At 36.8% G+C, this 26,719-nt stretch overlaps 1 protein-coding gene across 1 annotated transcript in view; it reads left to right on the plus strand.

Moving 5' to 3' along the window:
* Window positions 1–26,719, plus strand: part of CASK (calcium/calmodulin dependent serine protein kinase) — a 239,321-nt gene that overhangs the window by 155,692 nt on the left and 56,910 nt on the right. The window contains 7 exon segments of the mRNA XM_086608529.1: window positions 1,556–1,636; window positions 1,638–1,679; window positions 3,928–3,946; window positions 3,949–4,010; window positions 6,793–6,892; window positions 11,037–11,054; window positions 20,026–20,147. Of these exon segments, the coding sequence (XP_086464655.1) occupies window positions 1,556–1,636; window positions 1,638–1,679; window positions 3,928–3,946; window positions 3,949–4,010; window positions 6,793–6,892; window positions 11,037–11,054; window positions 20,026–20,147 (444 nt within the window).

The following is a 26,719-nucleotide window of genomic DNA, read 5'->3' on the forward strand; positions in this document are numbered from 1 at the left end:
GCTTCGACTTCACTATTTTTGCGGTTTTGTCTAAGATCAGTTTGCTCTACTTTGCAACCAAGGTCAGACATGAGCTGTGTATTAGTGAATTAAGAGTGGAAACTCTTAAAACTGTCTGAGATGTAATATCATTTTATGTAATATGGTTTAGGAAGTATTTTATTATATGAACTTAACAGTAGTCTGCTAAATGTAAGTGAAAGGCAGTCGTACGCACTTTGTCAGAAGAACATTTTTCATTCTTTAAATTTTGTATGCCTAGAAACAGCAGGATTTCTTCAGGGCACTATTTTTAGGATTGCATAGACTGGCAGACGTTCCAGTTTCACTTTATGGAGGATTTCTTTATGGAATCTCTTAAGCAGCTAAAACCTTCTGGAAGTGTACAAGTTAACTTTTCTTTGTTTAAAAAAAAGTCATGGCCTGAACATTGTGTCTTCTCAGTTCCTTTCTGTTCCTGTTTCCACAATATATGTCTATTCAGTGAAAATAGTATAAGGATTGCAAAACAGTCTTGATGCAAATTTGCAATTACCTTCGTTTCATTAGAGCTGAAAAAGAAATGACAAATCACAACTATAAATGTGCATTTCATAGCCAGATAATGTTCCTGAGTGCTCCAATTTAAAGTGATCATTCTTCGTAACGACTGATCTCTTTAATGAACAGACTTGAATTTTCATTTAGTACCTTGTAAAATTAGCAGTGCACTGTCGTTCTTCATAAATTAAAGAATACGAGAAAGAGCTGAAGGATAGAATTCTTTTAGGATGGAAAAAATTTTCTTACTTTAGGGTGGTTTTATCAGGTGTCCATTGTCTTGACTAGCTGGACACAAACCTCTATAAACACAGATGAAAATATATTCTGAATCATCTTTCACATTGTTATCTCCTAAAGATACAGTTCTGCTCTAGAAAGTGGTGCAATTGCTTATATCATTGATCATATGTCCATATGTTCTCCTACCTGAGTGACTGAAGATGCTTTACCTGTTATAAAGTTGAAAGGAATTTATTGGAAGAGCCATTGTCTGTGATACATGTGGGACAGGACCAGAGCAGTTCACAGCAGGCTTTAGCTGACTCTCTTCTTACTCAGCATCACTGGCATGAAATTGTGGGTTAATACAGTTAGACTTGTCATGCCATTCCTCATAGTGATTTCAGGAGTAGATTTAATTTCTACATTTATCATATGCATAGTTAACTGTCAGACAAAGCCTAATTAGTTTTTTCCTTTTCTAGTGAAGGGTCACTTTTATATGAACAAAATGTAGCATAATGTAGAAAGTTATACTGTGATTATAGCACAATACCAAGGATATGGTCAGCTTTTATGTGAGACAGTGTTTTCAATTTTTTATGTCATTTCAAGAGCAACTAATATACAATTTATAAATTACTAAAAAATACAGAATCTTCCTTTACATCTAGTATGATAAAATGTTTACAAGTACCAACCACTGTTAAATGTCTGCAGTTTCTTTACATAAAAGTAGGTTCTTTTCTATGTTCTTATTCGAATTTAATTTCTTTTTCTTGCTTGTAATCAGATGAATCCTAGACAGTGGAGCCATATTTCTGAAAGTGCCAAAGATCTGGTACGCCGCATGCTTATGCTGGATCCAGCAGAAAAGGATAACAGTGTATAGAGCACTGAATCATCCCTGGTTAAAGGTAGTAAAGCAGCTGTTTACATACCAGTTTCCCCTTCAAGAGAGAAAAAGATTTTGTTTGTTTGTTTGTTTCTTTGAACTTCGCAAAGTAGACATGAGATTGTGCAAAAATGTCTGACCGTATGCTTTAAATGCTTTGCAAGATAGAACGTGAGATTTTGATAATTGCCAAGCTTGAACTCTGAACTCTTGCAGTACATTATGCTACATTAACTGTGCTGCTTTCTTTCCTGAGATTCCTGAAATAACCCGCCAGAGTAAAGGAAGTATGTAGTGGTGTGTTGTTCAAAAGCCACTGTAGCTACATAAAATTATACGGCATCTGGTAATCAAAGTAGTTTTTCAGGTTGTGGCAGAATTTACAACACAGTTTGAGCCAGTGGAAGAGTAGTTGCTGGACACTGAAGATTAACAACAGGAGCAGGAGAATATACACCTAGCTTCTCAACAGTCCCCATTAATAGGCTGTGCTAAATATGAGAATGAGTGTGTGGTTGCAGTTTTAAAAGGTGGCCAGTAGTTTTTCAGAGCATTATATTTTCTTTGGCAGAAACTGATGAATTAACTATTTTTCTTTTTAATCTTCTGTTCCTTTCTGTAGTGTGGGCCCAGGGTAGAGTCAGAATATCAGTAACTTAAACCAGGGCACTTATTTGGAAAGGGTGCTATTCTGGTGTCTGCTTCTGGGCTGTTTATATGTTCTACGTTAGACAAATACTGACACACACACAAAAAAAACCCTCACAAAAAAAAAGAACGTGGGAAGCACAAGCTCGTATGTTGTTCTTCTCCCTCCAAGTAAATGGTCTAACTACTAGTGAATGGAGTTGTTCTTTCACTTCTTTGCTCTCTTTCTGGCTGACTCTTATTCCAAGCTGCAGAATGGTCAAGCTAATAAAAGGAGGGCAGGAGTGTGCATCTCTCAAGAATACAGTGGTTAAGGCACTTTTCTGAATATTGGAAAACTGCTGGCTCAAAACATTCCACTAGAAAGGAGCCGAAGTTCTATCTGTTTGTCTGGAGCACACCTACTGCATCAAATATTTCAAAGAGAGTAGGAACGGACACCATGTTTTGAAATCCCAAATGATCATACTCCAGTGATTGAGTCTGTGGTAAACACAGGTGATCTGGTTACTTTCTTGTAATTTGACTTGGCGAGCTTACCCACATTTAGATGCCAAAGCAAGGATTTTGTTGAGGGTTATGTTAGCAGAAAACTTTGTCATTTTTGTTGTTTGAACAACTAAGCTGATTAGGGTTTTTAAAAGAGCGTTCTGTAATGCAAATGTGCAAGTTCTGCCTATATAGCATAGCACTTTTGATGTCTGTGGTCTCTTTCTGAGCTTGCTGTTACCTGTTGGAAGACAAGGAAGGAGTGAGAAGATTTAGTTTGAGACAACTTTGTTTCCAGGGCTTAGGCCAGCATTCTGTTAGTCAGTCCTCTCTTATTTTTGCCTACGATAAACTGCCTTCCCTGTTGACTCAGAACTTTCTTCTAAGCCATTTATAAATAGCAGCCAAATACAGCATGAGGGAGAGACATCTTTAGTGCTGTAGAGAGACTGAATTACTTCCACTGGTGATTTCACCCTGATTCAGGAGACGCATGGGATAAATGTTTACATTAAGTTAGTAAGTGTATGTAGCTTCTGTGATGATTTGGGACAGGGGAAGAAAGTAGACAGCTGCTGCAAGATCTGCCCCCACTATCCACTGTTGATTAGCAAATTTTGTTCTGCATCCTACAATGGAGAGTTCTTTCTGTAAGGTCGCACCTGGTGTCACCAGCCATCAAGCTGGCACTTCCTGCTCTGTTGGACACATGCCCATCTCCCAAGCTTACTTGAAGTATCAAGCACCCCTTAAAAGAGTGCTTGAACGTGTTGCTTCACGTTCTTGTGAATCCCAGGAAACAGAACTACTTTGTGCTTGCCAGCTTCAACGTTCAGTGCTAGTCACAGGCGGACTAACAACACAACAGAAAAAAAAAAAAAAGGCTAGGGTATTACTACAAAATAGGAAACAAAATTACAAAGAGAAAATATCTCTGCCCAGTTAAGAATTCTTTCAAAATATTTTAATCCCTCTCAGTTTCTTGAAGTTTTCTTCAAGTTGCAACAAATCCCCATCTTCCTTAGGATACTTATTAGCTGATACATTCTTGTCTAGTTTCTTAATGCTGACAGAATATTAAGAGCTTGTATTTAATGTTTCTTATGTTTTGGTTTTTTTATGGGATTTTTAAGGAGAGAGATCGCTATGCATACAGATTCATCTTCCAGAAACAGTAGAACAATTGAGAAAATTCAATGCAAGACGAAAACTAAAGGTAAAATTAATGTAGTGTTAAAGCAATATAATTACATAACTTGAATTTTGTATGATGCTTTATTCATTTTAAAAGCGCTAAGAGAAATCTATGCTTCAAAGTTGACAATGAAATAAAAAGTTGAAACAGGCCTTCACAGTCATTTATTGCGATGATGTCTTGTTAAGGGAGTTCATCCTTTCTTTCTTCATGCATAGTTTTCAAATTAAATTTCAGCACAAATTCTCTGGTGTCAACCAAAGTGTGTATTGAGGTCTTCATGTTAAATTAATTCAGAAATTCTATGTAATCTGATTAATTGGAGAGAATAGTACAATGATTTCTTTACTATTTGTCGTGGTTTTAGGCTGATCCAGCAACTAAAACTCACACAGTCGCTCCTTCTCCAGTAAAGTGGAGAGGAGAAAAATATAATAAAGGGACTGAGGGTCGAGACAAGAACAGAGGGAGCACCCACCAACCATGGTCCCGGGCAAAACAGACTTGGCTTTCTCAAAACAAAACAATTTATTAACGGTTACTTAAAAGGACAAAGGGAAAGAAAACGGTTACTTGAGAGGATAAAAAGAAACAAAGCCAGATCTTAAAACTGACACCTTCCTTCCCCCCCCCTTTCCTTTTCCTCCCGGCTCTACCTCCTCCCCCCAGCAGCACAGGGGGCAGGGACTTGGGGAGTGCAGGTCAGTTCATTTCGTGCTGCTACTGCTCCTTCTTTCTTAAAGGAGGAGGAGTCCTTACAACCCTTTTTCCCTGCTCCAGTGGATCCCCTACTCATGAGGAAAAATCCACAAACTTCTCCAGTGTGAGTCCAGCCCACAGGATGCAATCTTTCCCCATCGGATTGGCCCAGTGTGGCTTTACCACAGTCTCGGATTCTTAGGGAGTTGTAGCCACTCGCTCCGGCGTGGGTCGTCACGCAGACTCCAGATGCCTCTCTGCCTTGTCGTGCGTCCCAACACAACCATCCTCAGGCTCAGACATCTTCTCCCCACGGGCTGCGAGTGGGTCTCTACTCCACCGAGGCCGTCCTGGTTGCAGGGGGGCCACCTGCTATCTCACCACCAGCTGCAGGGGAAACTCAGCTCCGGCACACCTCCTCCCGCTCCATCCTCACTGACCTGCTGTCAATGTGGCTGTTTTCTCTCAGATCTCAGTCTTCTCTGGGTGAACTCAGCCCAGCGGGCACCCCGGGAGTGGGGTGCTCCCCAAGTTCCCCAGTCGGCTCCGCTGCCGCCATCCTCAGTGGGCGGCACTGGCCCAACGCAGGCAGCCGCCCGGCCGGGAGCCAGGGAGCGGGGGCAGTGCCCTCCTCCCTCTCTCCTTGCTCCTGGGCAAAGCACCTTTTCCGGTTCCTTTGTCCCAACTTAAATAGGGCAATTCACAGAGGCGCTGATTGGCTCAACCCCGAGGGGGATGGCAGTCTGATCTGGTGGCCAGAACTAAGCCTAACCCAGTTCCAAAACCAGGGAGGTCACAGGGAGCAAAACCCCTCTCCTGCCACCAGAACCCCCACTCGCCCACACCTCAAACCATGACACTATTGTGTTATATTTATAATAAAAGGGACATAATAATGTTTTAATGTCTTTTTTTCTAGAAGAGCAAAGATGTATTCTTCATTTTATCCCCTTTAAGTATACACAAGATTATTTCTCAGCCATACTGAAAAGAATGTTAACAATTTAGCCCAAAACAACATGGTTTTCCTTCAGTTCCTATCTTGGAAACTTGAACAGAAACATTTTTAAATTCACTGAAAGATTGAGAAATTTTAAGAGAAATTCACAGTTCATTGGGTTCATGAGGGTTTTTTTTATAATTTGTAATAAAACATAGAATCAGATATACATGTTGAGTTGCTGCTTTGCAAAAGTTTAATGTAGTTGCAAAAACAACTGATGATTGGGAGGCAGCAGTTGCTATAGTTCATGATAAACAGCACTTTCTCTCAGGTGGTTTGTATGCTCCAGTAATGGTTTCATTAAAATGTTAGCTGGTACATTTTAGAATGTTTTCCCACTCTAGATGCACTTTAAGATCTTTCCCAGATTTCTTCCTGGGAAGGCCGCTGTATTTAGTTTCCTGAGAGCTTTTATGCCTGTACTATTTGTCTTCTAACACTTATCCAAACCACTGTTCTGTAGAATGTTTCCTGAAATTATTTGTTGACCATTTTGCCTACTGCCACAACAGACAGTGGCTAAACTGTCATTTGCTTGAACAAATCAATATATATCAAAGCAGATAATTTTTCTGGCTTTGTAACTTCCCATGTGACACTTATTCTGGGAGTCTGAGATAATTACATTTTCATATAGATCTATTATGGATGTCAGATATCCTAGTGCTGTCAGTGTCCGATTCTGACAGTTTCTCAAATAACAACATATTGTGTTCCTTTAAAGAATTTTTATACTTGCTAAGCCACCCAGTCTATGTAAGAGAGAAAGGGAAATAAATTAGGTTTTTTGTTTACATTATGCTCTGGGAATTTATGCCTCACACTGATTATTTTTAAATGCTTTCCCATAAAGAATTGTTCTCATGCATCCCCTTGCAAAGAATATATTTACTGTTTATTAGAGTAGCGTATGACCAGCTGTTCTGTTAGATATGGCCAATGGTAACAGTGAAGCAGGGTTGAAGACTATCAAATTTATTTACTATTCAATAAGAAAGTCAACACATGAAAGACCTTGGGAGACTGAGTGATCCAAGGTGTCTGGAAACGTTTCATTATCCTTCTTTGTGTAATTTAGACTTTGTGGGTATTTTTATTCAGGGGGCAGTACTAGCAGCTGTGTCAAGCCACAAATTCAACTCCTTCTATGGTGACCCTCCTGAAGAGCTGCCAGACTTCTCTGAAGACCCCACCTCCTCAGGTATTTTAACAGAAAGTATATTTACTGCAGTTAACCTGTCTTAATTCTATACTGACTAGAGTCTCAAGTATTTACTAATTTCTCGTTATTTCATAAAGTTGTGTATTAAGTTAACATTTAAATGTGAAAGCATAAATAATTTTCAGTCAATGGTGTTAGTGACTGGAGAAGATGAAGATAAAATCTCTGCACAGTTTTAAGTTTCTACAGAAATCCTGTCTGATTTTTTGTATTTGTTGTGTGTGCATTTAATTATAACTAGTGCTATAACCTCGTATTTTTCTTCATATTACTTCAGTGTAAAAGCTTATTGAAATTTTGTCTTGAATTCTAGGTGGGAGCAAGGTTCTCATACCTTATTAATAATTATTTATAAATAAAAAGAAGCCATTGTGCACCAGAGTTTCTTGACTGCCTGTTTTACAGAACAGTATGATAAGATGTCTCCTGTTTATAGCATGCTGGATGGTATTTCTGATACTATAACAATATAGGAATTGTGGGCAATTTCTTTTGTTGAAATTCTTACATTTCACTTCTTGGAATTCAAGTTTGAGAACTTAAATTAAAAGATTGCTTCGTTCTTAGAAAAGCACACGGCTTATAACTTCCATAGGAGTGAATGGGAATCTCAGATCGTTTATTGCAAATGGGTAAACACAGCCTCATGGCTTAACGTCAGGCAGCCAGCTTTTGAATACTTGATGTACTTGTAAGTAAGGATCCATATATTCTTTTAAAGAAAGAATAAGTTGGTTTTACTTCACCCAGAATTCCTTGCAGTGCTTTAATTTTTGTTTCCAGCTACTTCCCTCATTTCAGTAAAACAAATAGGACACCAACATGATTGGTATTGGCAACGTTCCTAATCTAAAAACTGCAGTTCTTCTTTCCAGTTTCGGTCTCGCATCAACAGGACATGTGTCTTCCTCAGAGGGTGATGTAATTGCAGATATCAGTATACAGCAAAGGTGCAAGTTCTGTTTTTTTCTGCACATAGAATACATGAATCTAGCACACATGTAAATTCTGCAGAGCATCTGCTGGATCCACTGTTACCGTGTGTTCATCTCTGAAATAACTGAGACAGCAGCTTAGATTTCTAAGGAAAGCATAGTTATTCTCTAAAATAACATTGTTGATCTCACTGATGGGAGATCACAGTGATCAGAAAACCATACTAAGTGGGTAGTTTTCATGATGTTTCCTCGACTAACTACATTAGCTGATAAAATATTTAATATCTAAGGATAAACACTGGGGCTTGCAAGAAAAGATACTGCAACTTTCAGCTTCTGAAATTGCTAGATATAGGAATCTATTTTGTTTCCTCTTCAGAAGTACGCTAATAAAGTTTTCAAATATTTCTAGCTTGTAAAGATGGACTGTTGTGATGATTCTAAACTGAACTAGTTTATAGAAATTAGACATAAAACTCTTGAATTGTAGTAGAAACTTGACTATCTTAAGGTTATTTAGGTTTTTTTCCTAACATCTCATAATGTTATTCCAGATCATAAACTCTAATGAAGAGAGTTTAATATTTTAGATGTTGCTACCTATTTAGTCCTCCCATAAAATTTCATGAAGCTTACCATTAAAATTAAATTGTCAGAAATGGGCAAATGTGTAACTCCTGCTGAGATAAAGATGCAGAAATGTAAATGCTTATTAGAGTATGCAAATTGTATATCATGTCCTCCTCCAGGTCTTTCTAAACACGGAAACAGAAAATTTCAATTCTGGGGTTTTTTTCCGGATTAATATAGAGATGTTCTTCCTCAGAGTTCAGTGAACCTGGGATTGCTGGACCCTTCAAGCATCTTCCTATACTACCAGAGTAATAGCATGAGATATGAAGACGCTATCGGTAGCAAGTCAGATGATTTTCGTAGATGCAGGATCACAAAGGATATTCTTGTCAAAGAGCTTTCCAGTGAGGGTCAGAAAATTGCATAACTAAATTAGATGGGAATGAACACAGGTAAATTTCATATCAAGTCAACCAGGTATTTTTCTGTATACATCTTTCGTTTGTAATTTTTGGTTCCCAAAACTTGTTCTGGGTCATCTATTTCCTCTTTTGACAGCAGCTGTCCTCTGAAGGACTTGACTTAATCCCGCTATCATTCTGTTGGTAACATGGCAGAAGTCAGTCTTGCTGAATTTTGAGAGACTATGATAAAGACTTTTAAAATGTTTTGAAAAATTAGGTAAATCTTTACTAAACTAAAATATTACCTTACTGCTGATAGTCTGTGTTCAGTAATTTCTTCATTAAAGCTGTTTAACAGCTGAAATGACAAGCATCTTGCTAATCTCTTTGCTAGAATGTAGAACATTTGACTTTCAGGTTACCCATCTTCAAGACATTGTAAATGTCAATTTCCCAAGGCAGTGAATGTTTTGGATATTTTTAATATACTGAAACAAATATTAATTAGAAGTTAGCAATCAGCACCCCTAAAGGCTAAATCTGGCACATGAGAAAAATTGGCACGGTAGGGAGTATTTGAAGTGGACCATGAAATTAATTAGGTGCTAGAGAAATTCACAATCAGCTGGCTCTGTGCTGCCCTTCCCCATCCTACTCTCCCACCCCTCTCACCTGCCCTCTATAACGCCCGCTTGGATTGCTTGGTGTATAGTGCTTGCTCATATTCTGAAAGAGGACTAACAAGTTTCAGAGTAGCTTTTTGCTGCAAGGCACTTTATAATGCTGTGTTTCGGTTTAACCACCGAGAAAGTACTGCAGCATATTTTATAACAGACTGACTGATCAAATGCGCTTACTTAGCCTAGGCTAATAGATAGCAAGGACTGTTGCAGTACTTCCTGAGCATTTATGTGCTTTCTGAGCTCCATGGTAACGGTGTAAGGTGATGAATGCAGAACCAATGCTTTTGCATCGCACAGAAAGCGGGCACATTAAGTCTGTATCTAACTTGTTTTCTCAAACTGCAAGGCACAAATTTCATATGGCATTTTTATAAATGCATTTTGATATTTTGTCTCAGGATTGGTGTATGTATGTCAATTGAAGTTTTCATTCTTTTTGATCTTGTTAGAATCTATGTTGTCATATCAAATGAGAAAATTTTAACAGTACAAGATCTCAATTTTCAAATTTGAAAGTAATAATAATGGGAAAATCTCTGAATCTTTCAGAGTAGGATCAAACAGCAAATGTACAGCCAAGTTATAAGATCACTGTTTCCAACATGCGTAGAACTAGCTTAACTCACACGTTAGTGAATGATTAGTAGTTTCATGGGATTTAGCTTCCACAATGGGCAATATAAACCCATTTCTTAAAAACAATCTACCTCATCAACAAGAGGAAGAAAAAAATATTGTTGTTATGCAAAAGTTACCACTGATTTTGCAAAGATTTGCAAAAGGGTCTTGTGTAACATTTTTAAGTAGGAGTGCTTCGAAAAAAAAATTGCATTCACCTTACAATTTACTGTTATTAATTCCTTATCTGGTGTTACAGGTATAACTGACTATCAGTTTTGAGATCATGAGTTTGAGTGTTTACAATACTCTGTTATTATCTTTATGATTTTTTCAGCTATTTAGTCTTTGTTCTGGTATGTTTGAATACAAGAACTTTTAAGTATATAAAGTCACTGTTAATTAAAATCAATAATAAAGTGGTTGTCTTTTTAAATGATTCTCACTGAAACTTTTGTTGAAAAATTTATTTCAATGTAATATTGCTAAATTCTAGTTAGTAAATATAAGCGTATAAAGTAATATGTTACACTTCATTTGCAGTGTGTTGAAATAGTTTGTCTGTTCACTTCTTACAATATTCTTACTTGAAATAATTTTTTGTTCCTGAATTTTTTTTAAATAGTTTAACCAATATTGGAAGAAGTCTAGTATTATAAATATCTAACACTGCATACATGTGCTACCTTTCCAATGCCAAGTGTGTGTTTTCCTCCCATCCCAGTCTGCAAGTCCCGTTTGCTTCACACATAGAAAGCATATTAAAAAAAAAAGAGGAGGGGATTTTTGTCAGTTTGTTCATACTATTTTGTGGCTAAACTAGTGTGCTAGGTTGCAGCTTTATAAATCGCTTGTTCTGAAATCTTCATACTGTTTGTTGTTTGTCCAAATGCTGCCTTCCTACTAGGACTTCTAGCAGCAGAAAGTAGGTATCCCTTTGTTTTCCTTTAAGGCATATCATTCAGATATGGTGTATGTCTTTGCATGTTTCAAAATCAGCTTTCTTCTCTTCGCTATTTTCAGTTTTAATACTGCCTGTTCAAGAAAAACAGCCTGTATGTTTTTGACTAAATCCGTCTATAACTTTGAAAATATAATTATCCAGAAGTAATATGATTTCCAGGGAATTCCGAAAATTCTAGTTTAGAGGCAGTATTAAAATTACCTGGTTTTTTTTGTTTTCAATATTTGCAACACAGCTGAAATAAAAGTTAATTTTCATTAAATTAATAAAGGATAACAATGGTTTGATTTTGCATTTTAGTTCCAAAATTAATGTTTTGCTGGACTAATGGACTTTTTTTTCTCCTGACACTGAACATATACTGTAATATTACTCATATATTATTTTCTTGCTATACCCTTGCATGAACTTTCTTGATCATTTTGTGTTTGTGATACATGATATATGCATATGCATTGTGTATATGCATATACTTGATTTAAATAAATATCCAATATATGTCTCCGTAGTGAAGGAGTATTATAGACATATAGGGAGGAGGTTCTGCTGCAAGTTAACTGCACGCTTCGTGAGAGGCTGAAAGTGCACACACCTCTAAAACCTGCAGACTATACTAGACAGAGGAGAAGGTGTGAAATTCTAAACCCTTTCATACAAACCACAACAGTTTCAGAACCAACAAATTCAGCATCTCAAAATACAGGAGGGGTTTTCCTGCAGCATTTTAAGATTTGTTAACAGTTCTTCTTCCATCCTAGGTCAGGGCAGCAAGACATAGGTCCGTGTTTCCATTTCTGATGAAAATCATGGATTTTTGATGTTGTTTAATTCATTCTTTTGATCTTATAGGTTGTGGGGGATGTTGTTCCTTGTCCTCCTATTTCCCCATCTCAGAATGCCTGTCCAGTAATGTGTGAGTGAGAACTCAGTGGATTTTTAGATAAATGTTTTGCAACGGTATTATTTTTATACAGTCGTAGAGGAAAAAAGAAACCTCATACAAGAGCCTCTGCCACTGATTTTCGGTTTTGATTTGTACATAGAGACTTTCTGCAGTAAACTCACTGACTGTTAGGATTTGCTGCCCTCATACTGGTCAGAATAGAGTTTCCATATATTTTTGCAATGAGAAAGGAAGTATCTAAGGAAGTAATAGTGAAAGGCATTTATTTGTTAAAATAGTTATTTGTTTAGTTATATGTGAGTGTGCTACTTCTAAGGGCTGGGTCTGGTCTGAAAAACAATACCTTCTCACTACACATTTCTTTATCACCATACTAGATTGCCTTCTGTCATATTTGTGGCTAGTTTTACAGTGAGAGATAACTGGGAAAAGGCATTGGCAAGCTTTGTGTAAAGGTCCCAACGATAGACAGGAGAGAGCTGGAGATGTGCATGCACACAGTGCCCTGTGCGAGCAGAATAAAATAAAGACTATCTTCAAAATCAAGCATCTGTTTCTCCCCCCTCCCTTCCCTCTCTCCCCCTCACCCCCTCCTTTTTTGTGTTTCCATACATGGTACTCTCCTCTGCATTCTTGCTTGTGTTCAGGAACACTTTATCTCTTTGTCATGGTTTCGACTGGGACAGATTTAGTTTTCCTTCTTAGCAGTTTTTCTTTTTACCCAGATCTCTATACGGGGCATGCCGTTGCATGATATGGAATACTCCATTGGCCGGTTTGGCCCTCAATCCTAAGCCTAAATTCAAACCATAAGGGGAGTTGTGGACCCTTCATCCCAGCCATGCTCCCCATAGCCTGTTGTGCTCCTGCACACTGACAGGAACACAGGAAGCTGAAAGGTCCTTGAGGTCTCAGTGCCAGCTATGAACATCAGTGTGCTATCAGCATTCTTCTCGTAAGGAATTTCAGACTAAATCCAAAGCACAGAGCTCTTCTAGCTGCTAAAAAGAACAATTAACTCTGTCGCAGTCAAAACCAGGACACTCATTGTTTATCTGTTTTTTGTTGTGGGTTTTTTTTCTTATTTCTTTTTTCTTTGTTTGGTCTTTTCCTTTTTCTCTCCTGCACCTATTTCCTTTGGTGGTCTTCTCAGACTTTTACATGCCTTTATTTCCCTTCTTGTATTCCATAGGTGTTCTTACCTTCTTTAATTTAGTTGTAAATCCCAATACCCTTCTATCACACCAACTGCCTTATTTCTGCAGTTTCACTGTAGTTTCCATAAACCTCCATCTTTCTAGTGCTGTCCCTAGACTCTTCCGATTGTTTTTCGTGTATATAAAATAATACATATGGTGTGTGTGTATATATATATGTCATTACTGTCTTAATTGCTTCCCAGTAGCATTCACAGAACTACATGTGTGTAGGAGCTTATTTGTAAATTTAGAGTGTCTAAACTTGGCTATTTGGTTTCTATCCAAGAAGGAAGAAGTATTTAAACACTATATAGCTTAAATTTGAGGAGGATAGAGTCCTTACTTGCCTTTTGTTTTAATTACACTGTTGTGTATATATGTGTAACATATATCTCCCACCTTATTTTAAACTATTACAGGCATCTATATACACATGCTTTGGCTGTCATCTGTCCTGACACAGGTAGTTGCTCTGGAATATAGTGAACAGCAAAGAGCAACAAATTACTGTGTGAAGTTAGAGGCATCTCAACTCCAGTGATTCTTACAGATGTTTTTTAAAGCGGTGAAGAGCATCTGGTCCTCAGCTGGCTTTCTCTTAATCTAAGAAGTTACATCAACACAAGTAGTGGAAAGGTCTCATCTCTGTAAAAGATTCTTTTCTCACCTTTAATGGAAACAGCATATGTTTAGTATTTTCTTTACAAGACCAAGAGGAAATAGAGATGTTCTTTCTTACACATTTTTAACTCCTGTTCACTGCTACTAAGGCAAACCTGGCCTTGTATGTGGGCATAGTATTTTGTAATTATGCTGATATTGAGCCTAGACTTTCATGTTTGGCTAAAGTGAACGGTTTTAAATGTGTATGTGATTGTGATTCAAAACCTTAGCTGACAAACACCACTTCATTTCCACAGCATTTTGATACAGTGTTTAGTTACCTGATGTGTTAAATATTTATGCCTTTTGTTTTAGAGTATCATAATCAGATACCAGCAAAACAAACTACTGGAGGCACTGATTTATACACTTATCACTAAGTAGGTGGTTTAAAGGTTCAAATGTCTTTAAGCAGAAGAAAAGAATCCTTGTTTTATGTCATACATAAAAAAATAAATAAAATGCATGAAACTTGAATCTCACATGGCAAGAGTTGGTAAAAATTATCTCATTGTCACTTCACCAGCTGTGCTCTATCAGAATCTCACAATATTTTTTTTTTCTGAAAATAACTGCACTTTATAGTAGTACCCATGCTGTTTTTTCTGAGATTCTATCCAGTGACTTCACTTAGTAATTCTAATATTTGATCTCTCTAACAATTTGTGATGGTTTTTCTTCTGTCCTTGCTGTGTGTGCTAGACTCAAACTTCTTCATAAACAAAGTCAAATGTAAATCCTGTCTTCTGAAATGCCTGTGCTTTGAGAGCCAGGATTGTTTTTTAATTTAATCTCCAGTGGTTTCACACAAGAAGGCAGCCAAGAGATGAAGCTGGGAGAAATCAGCCTGTGTTGATTGTAGATTGACTGGCATAAGAACTGAATATACAGTGATATACAGAGAAATCACAAATAGCAGCGAAGCTTTGGTTAGTCATGTAAAAACCATATGTAGAAACCACTGTAAAAGTCTTCAAGGCATAGTTGAAATAGTTGGAATAGTTGAAAAGCTGATCCAAACAAAGGTAGTTTATAAGAGTGAACGGGATTAAAATGAGTGGTTGGTGTCAGGAACTTAATCTTATACCGTTATTTTTATAATGGTTGTTACAAGGTCTCTGCAGAGTCATTTCCTGGAATACTTATTGCAGGAGACTTGCAAAAAGGTCATGGTTTTATAGTGTTGTATTTAAACAAGGTCAGGCTTCCTCTAACAAGTTTTCATTTCTCAGAAGAAGGTTTATGACTGACCAAGACTTAAATGAGCATTTGTCATCTTCAGTATTAAAAAATAGAACAAAGAATTCTTTTACCCTCTCTCAGAATGTGATTGTAGTCAGAATGTAGTCTTTGTGTTTTGCAGCAAGATGCGAGTCTTCTTAGTCATACACTGTCACAGATCACTGCTGCATGAAAAGAAGCTGATAATTCTCTGTACTGCCTGCTGCACAAGCAAGGAGGTCAGTTGTACCTGCCTTGTTTGCTGAGCCTCAGACAAGCAAACTTTTGGGGTGTTTTGTGGTGGAGACACATTACTGTTGAAGACAATATGTAGACAATTCTTGGAAGAGTATTTTAAAGATTTCTTTTCTTTTATTGCCTTTATTATCTTTTATTCTCATCTCTCCTCTTCTGGGCCAAAGTAAGCAACTGCTACCTACCTCTAAAGTTCAGTTTCTCTAGCCAAACCTCCTGTTCCAGATTAGAATAGCTAGATGTCAGGATGTAATAACAGTGCTCTATTTTACCAAAGCTTTATCTACTTTCAACTTCATGAACCAGTGTCCATACCAACTTCAGGTGGTATTAAGGGCACTGTGTAAGAAGTACAAAGGTTGTAGAGATAGAATTTGGCTATAAGAGAGAACTATTTCTGAATGGCCATCTCCATAAACGAGGTAACAGAACCTGCAGGAAACACCTGTAATAACTTTGACTGCACACCGGGTGAAGAAATAATCACGAGTTATTGCCTTACAAAGCAAATATGTCTGACAAATAATAGATCTGCCTCAGTAGGCAGGAAGCTACTCAGTCCATCTCCATCTGCTTAGAAGCAATTTGGTATCATCCTTAAGAAGTCATTCCACTAATTATAAAAATATTTCATGTACTAGAACTGATTGCAGAAGACTGTCATAAGCATTCTGACTTTTTTTTTTTTTTAATACAGTGAGAGCCTATAGTTTTCAATTTTTCCGAGTTGTCAGCACCAAGGGAACTGTGAAGAGTTGCAGTCATCCTTTCTTAGGTAGTCTTATGGGAATACAAGAAAGACAAGGTTATGTTCATGGCCAAGAATATCACTGCTCATCTGCATGCTGAGAACGTATGTGCAATTACAGTAGTATCCACAGTTACCACAGTCTTCTCACAGAACCATGTTTGGTGCAGATTTTGTTACTGTTACTGTGGAGAAGAGTCTTCTACTTGTATCACTGGAATTACAACCTTTCCTGCACAATTGTGTGTGTATATATTTTTATAGTAACGTAAGGTGCAGGTTGAGATTCATCTCACCTAAGTGGTGGGGCTACTTGAAAATTCTGTGGCAAAGAGCAGCATTTTCTAACAAAATTTGCTTTAGGGAGTCTTAAGAACCAACCAAACAAAGCCAGTCAAGTTAGTAGGCTTCCTTTTTTTCCTGGTTTCTTAATATTTATGCATCATTGTAATTTTTGTACTTATACATTCTGTTTATAACTGCTACAGACCATGAGAAATCTGAGCTTTTAGGTTGTATGACTGTATAATAACTCACTTAAGTCCTTTCTTTATTATCTATGCTGAGGCTAAAATGGGTGCATTTGCAATGATGAAAAGAAATTAAATCCTATTTCCAGAGGATACAAGCTTTAATTATAAATATTGAGTGCTTTTACACTTTCCCCAAAGGTTAGAAATTTAGCTTAAATATGATAGAATATGCATCTTTCTAGGGACAGATGTGCTGTAAAGATTGGTTAATTTTATTTTATATTCATTTATATTAGTACCTTTTATCCGAATTTAACTCTTCTGAAAGGTACTTTTAGGCTTTTAGCCTGTAACGGTGAAAGTTTAGGCATTCACAGAAATGCCTGTATGTGCTGATTTTTGCTCAGCACATAAAGCCGGGGGAAGAAGGAAGTGGGGGGACATTTGGAGTGATGGCACTTCTCATCTCAAGTAGTGCTTACACATGGTGGCGTCCTGCTTTCCTGGAAATGGCTGAACACCTGCCTGCTGATGAGAAGTGGTGAATGAGTTCCTTGTTTTGCTTTGCTTGTGTGTTTGGCTTTCACTTTACCTATGAAACTGTCTTTATCTCAACCCATGAGTTTTCTCACTTTTACCTTGCTGATTCTCTCCCCCATCCCACTGGGGGGGAGTGAGCGAGCAGCTGTGTGGGGCTTAGTTGCCAGCTGGAGTTAAACCATGACACTGTAGAACTGTTCCATCATTTCTTTACGCAACAACATGCTCTCAGTATATTGCTACTATGCCTTTTTCTCATGCAGGAGCATGAGAAAGAGATGGCAGTAGATACAGCATAAGATTGGAGGTAAAAAAACATACGGTAGAACTGTGATTTTGAGGGATTAGTAAAGTCACTGTCAGAATTTCTCATCAGATTTGTTAAGGATATTCTCAGAAACTTGAATGTGACCAATGGACAGGAGAAAAAAGACCTAATAAACAAAGCTTGATGTTTTGGAATTCCCAGATAATCAAAAAGTTGTTGAGATGCAAATATTAAAAAATAGTAATTTGTATTTCTATTTGAAAGACCTCAAAGTATTCCACAAAATAACATTCCCAAAGTAAATGATAATGTCAAATAAGTGGAGATCTAGACCATTCAGTGTTTCACAATAATACAGTGCTGCAGACAACTTTGAACATACTTTTCATTGGTTCTGGTTTTGGCTGAAGTTTTAGTGTTTATGAGCAACATTGAGCAGTATTAGAGACTCTTGAGATATCCAAGCCTCTGAAGTGAATCTTCTCTTGAGTTTTCTTTAAAGTAAACACTCCAAATACACAGAAAGGGCTTTAAACCCAGAAAGCGAAGTTTTGCTAGGAAAGAAAATAATTGATTTAAACTCTGAGCGTGACAAGAATCAAGATAAAAGAGAATTCTAACAGATTTCCTTCTGCCAACTGCATCTTGGAAAGTCAAGGACTTTCCTTCAGGCTTGAAGATCTCTAAGATCATCAACTTTTAATCAACATACTGAAACTGTTAGAAGAATCTCAGCGTGGTCCCTTTTGAGTCCCTAGGTAATGTTTTTCTTCCTTGCCTTAGAGGTTTAGCTGTGAGCAATCCTTGCTCTTACCAGCAGATTCCCAGTCCTTGCATTTTCTCAGGTTTCCTGCTATGTCTCGTGGTGTGGAAGCTGTGGCGTAGGCAGAGGAATGTGGGCAGTTCCTTTCAGCTGAGCATGCTTATTTGTTATCAAATGCAGAGCAGTTTTTTGTCTTCTTCAGTGCACCTGACCACATGTGCAGTGACTATGATAAGGCAAACCGTTAGTTTTATTTGCTGATCAGCCAATGCTTTTTTAAAGGAACCTAACTTAATACATCAGTTGGAAAGAAGTAGTCAGACACATTTAATGGGAGAGGACTAAGAAGCCTTATTGCTCCTGAACCGTAAGTTGTGAGTGAGGGGAATACTGTGGTTCTTAACCTTGGTGTACAAAGAACTGTGAGGGGAATGTTAGGTTGAGGTTTGTACTAAATGTGATGCAAGAGTTTCTAGACTTGTAATTTACTCATCCTTCTAAGCCATGAGGTCACAAGTCTTGTAGAGTAGTTTTTGTGTATTTTGTTATGTTTATTCCAGTTTTTCAAGGTTTTCAGATAAATAACTGAATTTAATGTGTTTCCTTGTGTCGTTAAGAGAGGGTTGGGGTTTTTGTTTTTATTACGTTCTGAAAATGCAGTAGATTACAAAAGGGCTTGAGTTAAGGAAGGCTGGTAAGAATTGTTCATACAGTGGAGGATGGAATTTCAAGAGATATAGCGATTTTTTAGATATTCTCTATCTTAACAAAAGGACACTGGCAAACGAATAAGTAAACAGAATAAACATATTAAGGAGAAATTGGTCAAATACAGAATGTGTAGAATTCTGTATCCAGAATTAAGAATTTTTTTATGAAAAGGCATTCAGCGGTTTACTGTCAGACACTAGCATTTTTGCAGACTAACACTGGATATGCTACTGTCTTTCCATATGTTTATGCTGTTGTGGAAAAACTGAATACATGGGCTGTGGGTGTTTAGAAAAGCCAAAGTTGGCATTCTAGTACACAAGTAGCAGCCACCACTGATATCTGGTTTTATAAAACAAGTTTTTCCACAAGGAACCAATATGGACTGGTTTACTAGAGATTTATGTTGTGTTTCTGTATCCTCCTCTGCTGTGAGTTCAACTCTCCTCATGGACTTCCACCTTCCATAATGCCTCCTGTTTCTCCTTTTTTGTCCCCATATCCTTCACTTCTCTTTTCACCCTTATGCCATATAAAAATCATCCCCATCTTCCTATGACCCAAAACAATCCACTGGTCAAAAGGCAGCAAGTGCTATAACTGGGTCTGAGATGACCAGGCAAGCAGAACAAACAGAACAAAAACCGGAGCTCATGTTACAGCCTTTTTTCTTCTCCAGAGGACACAGCAGACAGGTCTTTCTCTCTCTTCCCTCCTCTATCCAGATGCTGATCTTAAAAGAATTTGTGAGCGTGTTGGTTCTTTCAGATTTTTACTGATTTGGAATATGTATTTGAAATTGGTCAGCAGTTCAAAAAGTGAAAAGAGAGAAGGTTGGGGTGAGAATGGTGAGGACAGGCAGTTGGGCAGATAATCCAAGTAACTTCGTAAAGACATAATTGGAAAACAAACTAAAATAGAACAAAGCTAAGCTTAATAAAAGCAGGGTTTAAGCTCTCTTCAGTGATACATAAGAAATGGTTTAATTGCACTATATATGAGCACTGTTGATATAGGTAAAGTTTATTCACTAAGTTTTCCTGTAAAAGCTCCAACTTTTTAAAGTTCCTGTTCCAGTTGTACCAGACGAAGTGAAAGTTTCCTTTTCCAAAGTTCAGTTTACCGTGAGTCTTTTCTTTATGGATTTTTATTCTTTCTTTTTTTTTTTCCTGTTTATTGCCCCATAGGAGCAGTCTCACAGGTCCTGGACAGCCTGGAAGAAATTCATGCACTTACAGACTGCAGCGAAAAAGACTTAGATTTTCTTCACAGTGTTTTCCAGGATCAGCATCTTCACACGCTACTAGATGTAAGTTTTCTGTGCTAAACATTTTGAATGCGTTTCTATATCTGTTATTCATTGAATAATATTTTGTATTATCCTGAATATATTCTCTTTTTTTGTTTCATACCAAAATGAGTTCATTTATGTGTGGAATGTAACAATCAACTAGGGCTTTGACAAAATACATTTTAGGACTATACATACAGAATATTTTAGAATATGTAAGTTGTTAATGACTTGGTTTGAATTAATAGCTTTGCTTTAAAATAATTTATCAGAATAGTATTTTTTCTTTTGATAAAGGCTGGATTTTATTTTTTATTTTAATTGTAAATTGTAACTTTATAGCTCTACAGATTCATTCCTTTTTTGTTATTTTTAAGTAAGGTAATAATCTTAGACCAATTCTATGGATGTTCTTACAAGTATTACATTTTTTGAGTGAAACACCTAGGTGTGCTTATTTCTCTCCTGTTCTTGAACACAGTATGTAATAGGCTTAGTCATTTAAATCTGTATTATTCTGTGGTTCATGAGAGCTATTATTCCATAAGACAGCAGTGAGTGTTCCACAAGAAAGTGTGCAAAAATTACATATCTGGAAGATGCAGGTTAGTGCCTCCTGGTAGGCATAATCAGGATCTGGTTCCCATTTCTTCACTATCTATAAGCATAGTTCACTGTCTGGCTACACATACCGATCAACTGTGATATCAGATGATTCATAGATTTTTTTTTTTTCTTCCAGAAAACTAAAGTTCTGTATTTTGCAAATATAATTTTGAAAAGCAAGTAGTCTGTTGTTTGAGAGAAAAATGCTTGCACGCGACTTATCTTTCTGTGCCTTTAGGACTTCCTGGTGTCACGGTTTCTTGTTGTCTTGTCACATACAGAAATCCTGTCTATATTTCCCAATAGTTTTTTAGCCAAGAAGACATAACAAGCAAATACATTGTACTTTCTCCAAAATTGTGTGAATTTGGGAAAACATATGTATAGTTTTGAGGTAGAAGTATTTGCTTGACTTCAACTCTCTGCAAAGACAGGCACCTTCAGCATCACTGCAGGCTTACATTCCATCCCTCACATTGAGTGCCAAGACCCTCATTGAAGGTCAAGAGCGTATCATGCTGTCATTGATTTCTGTGTCTACACAATATTGGGATCCAAAATAAAGGTCAAAAAGAAGCAGGGAGAACTTGCTCTGATTTTTTCTGACATACATGGAAACCTCATGTTGAAAAGACAGGACTTGCTTTCAGGCACGACAAACTTTCTAAAGCAATCTACATGTTCCACTTAGAAAAAACTCGATGATGGAACCAAATCCACAGAGGCATAGGCTATGTCCACATTAGCAAGTACTGCAACATAACAATAGCAGGTCTGTAGAGCAAAGCAGTTGACAGTGAGGACCCAGTGTCAAAAATTCTGTGTGTTTTGAGGGCTTTTTCTTTTTACTAGCTATACTGCAGTCCTGTGGACTGAATAACCACTGGTAGTTGCACAGCATCTTCTATTTTAGTGTCATTTGAGAGTAAATATACTGTGGTAACACTGCACAATGAAAACCAAAGAATGGTAGGTGGGCATAATCTGAAGATTCATTTCAAAAATACCCTCCTGAATCCAACCAAAATGCTCATGTGACCATATAGATGATGACCATGCTATTACTATGTCTTAAAAACACCTCAGTGAATGTCACAAATCTAACAGTACGTCTGTGCTTTTTACCTAGTGAAAGACATGCAGGAATACAAGTCATTCCAGCTGTCTGATCTTCAGGTAGATGATTATAGTTGTAGAAACTTTAAAGAAGAGTTTCTGAAAAATTGTTGAAAGTTTTAGTTCCTATATACGTTTTTGCAGGGTTATGATCTGAATGTAATGGTAATCACAGAATCATAGAATGTTAGGGATTGGAAGCAACCTCAAAGGATCATCTAGTCCAATCCCCCTGCCTGAGCAGGATCAGATCACACAAGAACGCGTGGTGCCATGATTCCTTTGGTGTCCAAACTAAAACGTAGTAGATAATTTCTACACTTACTACAATTTGTTTAGTGATTGGTGAATATAGGGGGCCATCTGCATTTTGTGCATCCTTCAACTTTGAAGGATCCAAATCCACACATAGTTCCTCCCAGAAGAGGACCCAGCTACAGGATTCTGAACTGACCTGTATGAGAGTATGAGCCTTTTGGTAAAGCTTCTCCACAACGTAACTGCCCATAGGATTCAAGAAACCATAGTTAGCTGTTAAGTGATGAAGGCATTGCTCTGGCACAAGATTCTACAGTTGTAATCTTTGTTCTTGATAACTGTTTATGCATTTTACGTTAAACAGTCATTGGATAAAATTGTTTGAAGCATGCAGGAAGAAGGGATGAGGAGCTCATGACTTTCCTGAATTGTGTCTCCAACAACTCATCTTGCAATTTGCATTAAAATATGAATCTTTTTTCTGAGCGTAAGTTCATCTAGCTTGTGTTCCAGATGCTTAAATTGCACTGTCTTTTTATATTGCATGCTGCAGATCAGATAATATGAATGATAAATAAAAATCTGGATAGGAAGAGAACAACATGAGCGTAATAATAAGAACCGAAACACTTGTGTCACGCATGCCGGAAGGTTTTAGATATTTATTAACCATTATTATGTTGTCGTATAACTCTTGGGCTTTGGTAAACCAAGTGGCCTTAGTTTAAGTATTTTGCTGTTTGACAGGTCTACCAGACATTAACTCATGCTTCTTCAATGCATTTGCTTTTGTCTGTTCTTTACAGTACTAGTCTGGTTCATAGTACTTCACTAATGATCTATTATTTCTCTGATGATCTGCTATAGCCTTTTAAACAAGAAAAAACTGCAGTGAATTCATACCATTTTGCCATTCTTTTACTTGAAAGCCATGGTCGTTCTCTTAAAGAGAAAAGGCTACATTTAAATGCACCCTATAATAACATATTTGTGAGGACAAAACACTATCAAAAAGCATTTTTGTTTTATTATGCTATGTGGAAGGGGGATGATAGAATCTTCCCAAAAATACTTTGATTAGAATAATAACAAATAAAATTCTAAAATATTGCAATGTCATTAGATACATATTTGAAGCAAGTTACAGTCAGTATTATTTGAAAGAGTAGCTTTTTCATTTCAGTAATTTGAATGTGGGAGGTTGATTTCTGTTTATGCATTGATACTATTCCAGTTTCTCTCAGAACTCTGAAAAAATCATGAGTTATACTTGCATGAAGTTTTAAGAGCAAAACTGTTTATTACTCTCAGAGTATTTGAGGTTAAAGAGGCCACCGGAACAAGTTACCTGTAAAGCATTATATTCCACTAAATAGGAATTTTATAATCTGTTATGAAGTTGTGGCTGTCACTTTGCATTAAAACTACTGTTCCTTTTCCTTGGCCTTTTTCCACAGTTAAAACTGTTCTTATGTTCCTACTCTTTCTCAAGGCTTATCCTTATTTTTAGATTAGGCACATGATGATAGTTCACTGCTGCTGCTGAAATACCTTCTTTTGCTTCTGGACTAACTCTTTTTATGAAAGAAAAAAAAAGAGAAAGGACAATCTTTCTATTAATAATGCAAGTTACTCGTGTTGGTTTTTTTCAGGTAATATAGATCACAAAATAAGTCATCTTTCTCGGTATTTCTTTAAGTGTTATGAAGACAGGCACCTCTGAAGGCCATAGAAAGCAGAGTTCCTGTCATTTCATCAATTGTTTATAATTAATTCGGTTTTGTATGTTTAGATAGCTATCTTAAGACTCTCTTCCACTTAACTTGGCTTCCAAAGCTGTCCAAAACAAGAGAGAGAAAGGTGCCAGCTACTTACAAAGTAATTTATATTCACTCTGGGCCAAATCCTGCAATACACCAGCATATCCTGGTGTGGGCATATTAAATAGTTTCATTGTGTGATTTTTTTTCATAATTTTACAGAATCTCTCTATTCTGTCAAGTGGTTTTTTCCTGTACAAAAGTTATACAATTTATTATTAAAAACTTAATTTTGCTTATTGGGGAAAGGAAAGGGCCTTCTAGAAACAACCATTTAGAAATATTCACTACTTAAAAAAAATGTGTTGTTTAATAGTGGATCTTTCTTGTAAAGTGAAAGAGTAACTTTGAGTTGGACAGGTTTTATCTTTTTCTCACTTCTATTAGAAATGTGATGATCAAAATTTTGGTGCATGCTGTAGGACATTCCTGTGTGTGACTTAGAACTGTCTGGGTTTATGCCTGTATAAAGCTTTATAGATTGTTTCATTCTGGTGTCCAATTTAGATAATAAAGAATGTAATAAAGTTAAGTATTTAAATAACTTCATGAAAAAACAGAGCTAAATTTAAGTAGTGAAGCAACTTTTTATTACCACTGATGGATTTTGAGAGGCCTTATGAAATGCTTTGATTAAGATTTTTTTATTGACTTTTTCATGAAAGAGATCCTGGGGTGCATTGCTGTCTTGTGTCAGCAGTACTGATAAAGAAATTGGAAATAAATGTAAAGAGGTTACTAATTTTAGAGACATTGATATTGCACTATTTCCTGTATCATGACAAAAGATTTTATTTTAATGATTATTTGTTTTGAAAAGTATACTGGACTTTGAGGCTGTGCCTAATGGGTAAGATCTTTACACTTTGTGTTTCATCTCTATTGGTGCATCAAAGGTTTTTTTTTTGAAGCAAGGTTTGCTAAAAAGTAAAACCAGAAGCTGCTATTTTATGCAGCTGCCTACATTGAAAGAGACAAGAGAAATCTTTCTTCTGTTGAGTCAAGTAGTTTGGTCACCTCTCCAGGGACGCTTTCTGTGGGTGATTCTGAATGCAGATGTCGTTTGATTTACAAGGGAGATTTTTGCTCAGCAGGAGAACAATATCAGCTTTTGTGTGACTGGGGCCTCTCTATGCTACTGGCTTTGTCTGCATCTGTCTGTCCCGAGTCAGATAGTTCTCTAGACTCACATCCTTTGGCTGTTAATTTAAGAAGTTTGTTACGTTTTTTTCATAGATGGAATCGTTAAGGTAAGTGTTGTTATTTCTGTGAGCATATCTGCTATAGAAGTGTTAATGAACTTTGAAAAAGTTTCTTTTACCTTTTGCAGGCATAACACATTACACACGTACTGTTTTAACTAAAAGATCAAATAAATTTTGAAGTAGACATATGTATCATATCTATACATGTAGCCACTTCTTCCTTATAGAGTTCATATATTCATAGTGCATATATTTAAGGCATTCTGATTTTTCCAGAGAATCTCACATTTATGTCTGTTATCCTTTCTGCTAATGGTAATGTTTCAAAGGAACATGCATCCATACACTCTTCCGAGTTCCCTTACTGTTTCTTTTGAACTCAGTCATCCAAACAGATTTGATCCTGAAGTCCAGACTTTTAAGGAGGCATATTTTCTCTTTTGCTTGGAAGAATGTTGTTAAGATCTCAGCTTAGCCTCTTACATGGTTGGCTAAAGCTTTCTACTGGATTTGTTTTGGTTTCTTCTGTTTACCCTCTTGATGTTGGACATTGGCACAGTAAATTTGAACATCTTTTGTAAAAGTGTCAGTTATTCAGCAGTGTTGCCATGGCTGATACTATAGTTCTCTGTTTGAAAGTGGTTTAAACTCTTCATGCATTCATCCCTGATTTGCTGTTTTCTGAGCAAAGTGTATTAATTTAACAATTCTATTATATCCTTTGGGGAAAAAAAAAAAAGGCAAGAGACACTTTGATTTCTCTTTTCAGAACACTTATTTCCTTCTTCCTTTCTTTAAATAATGAATAGACTGATGGAATATCTATCATATGATGTAGAAAAGAAAATAACACCGACAGCTGTGTATAAAAGCTTAAATATTTTCATGAATAGTCTGATTTTTCTGTTTTTATTTGAATAAAAACAGCTTTCTATGAGAATCGTATAGTGTGGTTCAAGGTTTTTGAATCAACACTGTCCTTACCCTCTTGAATACTGATTATTTTAAAACTAAAAAGTGGAACATGTTTTAGTGAAATATGAATACGTTTCTTTTGCAAAAACAGATCAGAAGGTGTAGTTGTGCTAGATGTCATGCTAAACTCCTTCAGAACATGTTATGCTTATGTGAAATAATCCTTTCTCATTTTTAAAACAGCTTGTTTTCCTATTTTTAATTATACTTTAATCAATATGTTTGTAAGAAAAAAGAAAATGGAAAATATTTGTTAAAAAAAAATAAAAGAAACTATGTTGGCAGGAAAGCACCTTGCTATTTGGGGAACCAAATCTGGCTTTCATCCCAGTCCAGTAGAGGCAGCATGCTCAGCCTCAGGGAGCGGGAGGGACTGTCTCTCACACCGCAATTGCAACTCCTTTCTCAAGTAGTGTAGAAGAACACTGACCAAGCCTTAGGGAGAACTGCTTGGATTCCTTCAGCAGGTGGCCTGGATCATCATCACCAGTGCAGTATGCTTTTTCTCTAAAAGGTAATTTCTCTTTAAGGCCATATTTGAAAGAACACTAAAAGCAGAGGCTATTCCTAGAATTTCTTCTGCATTATCTGATAATCATTCTCTAAAATA

Source organism: Tauraco erythrolophus, chromosome 1 (assembly GCF_009769465.1).
Source record: "Tauraco erythrolophus isolate bTauEry1 chromosome 1, bTauEry1.pri, whole genome shotgun sequence".
Classification (NCBI taxonomy): Eukaryota; Metazoa; Chordata; class Aves; order Musophagiformes; family Musophagidae; genus Tauraco; species Tauraco erythrolophus.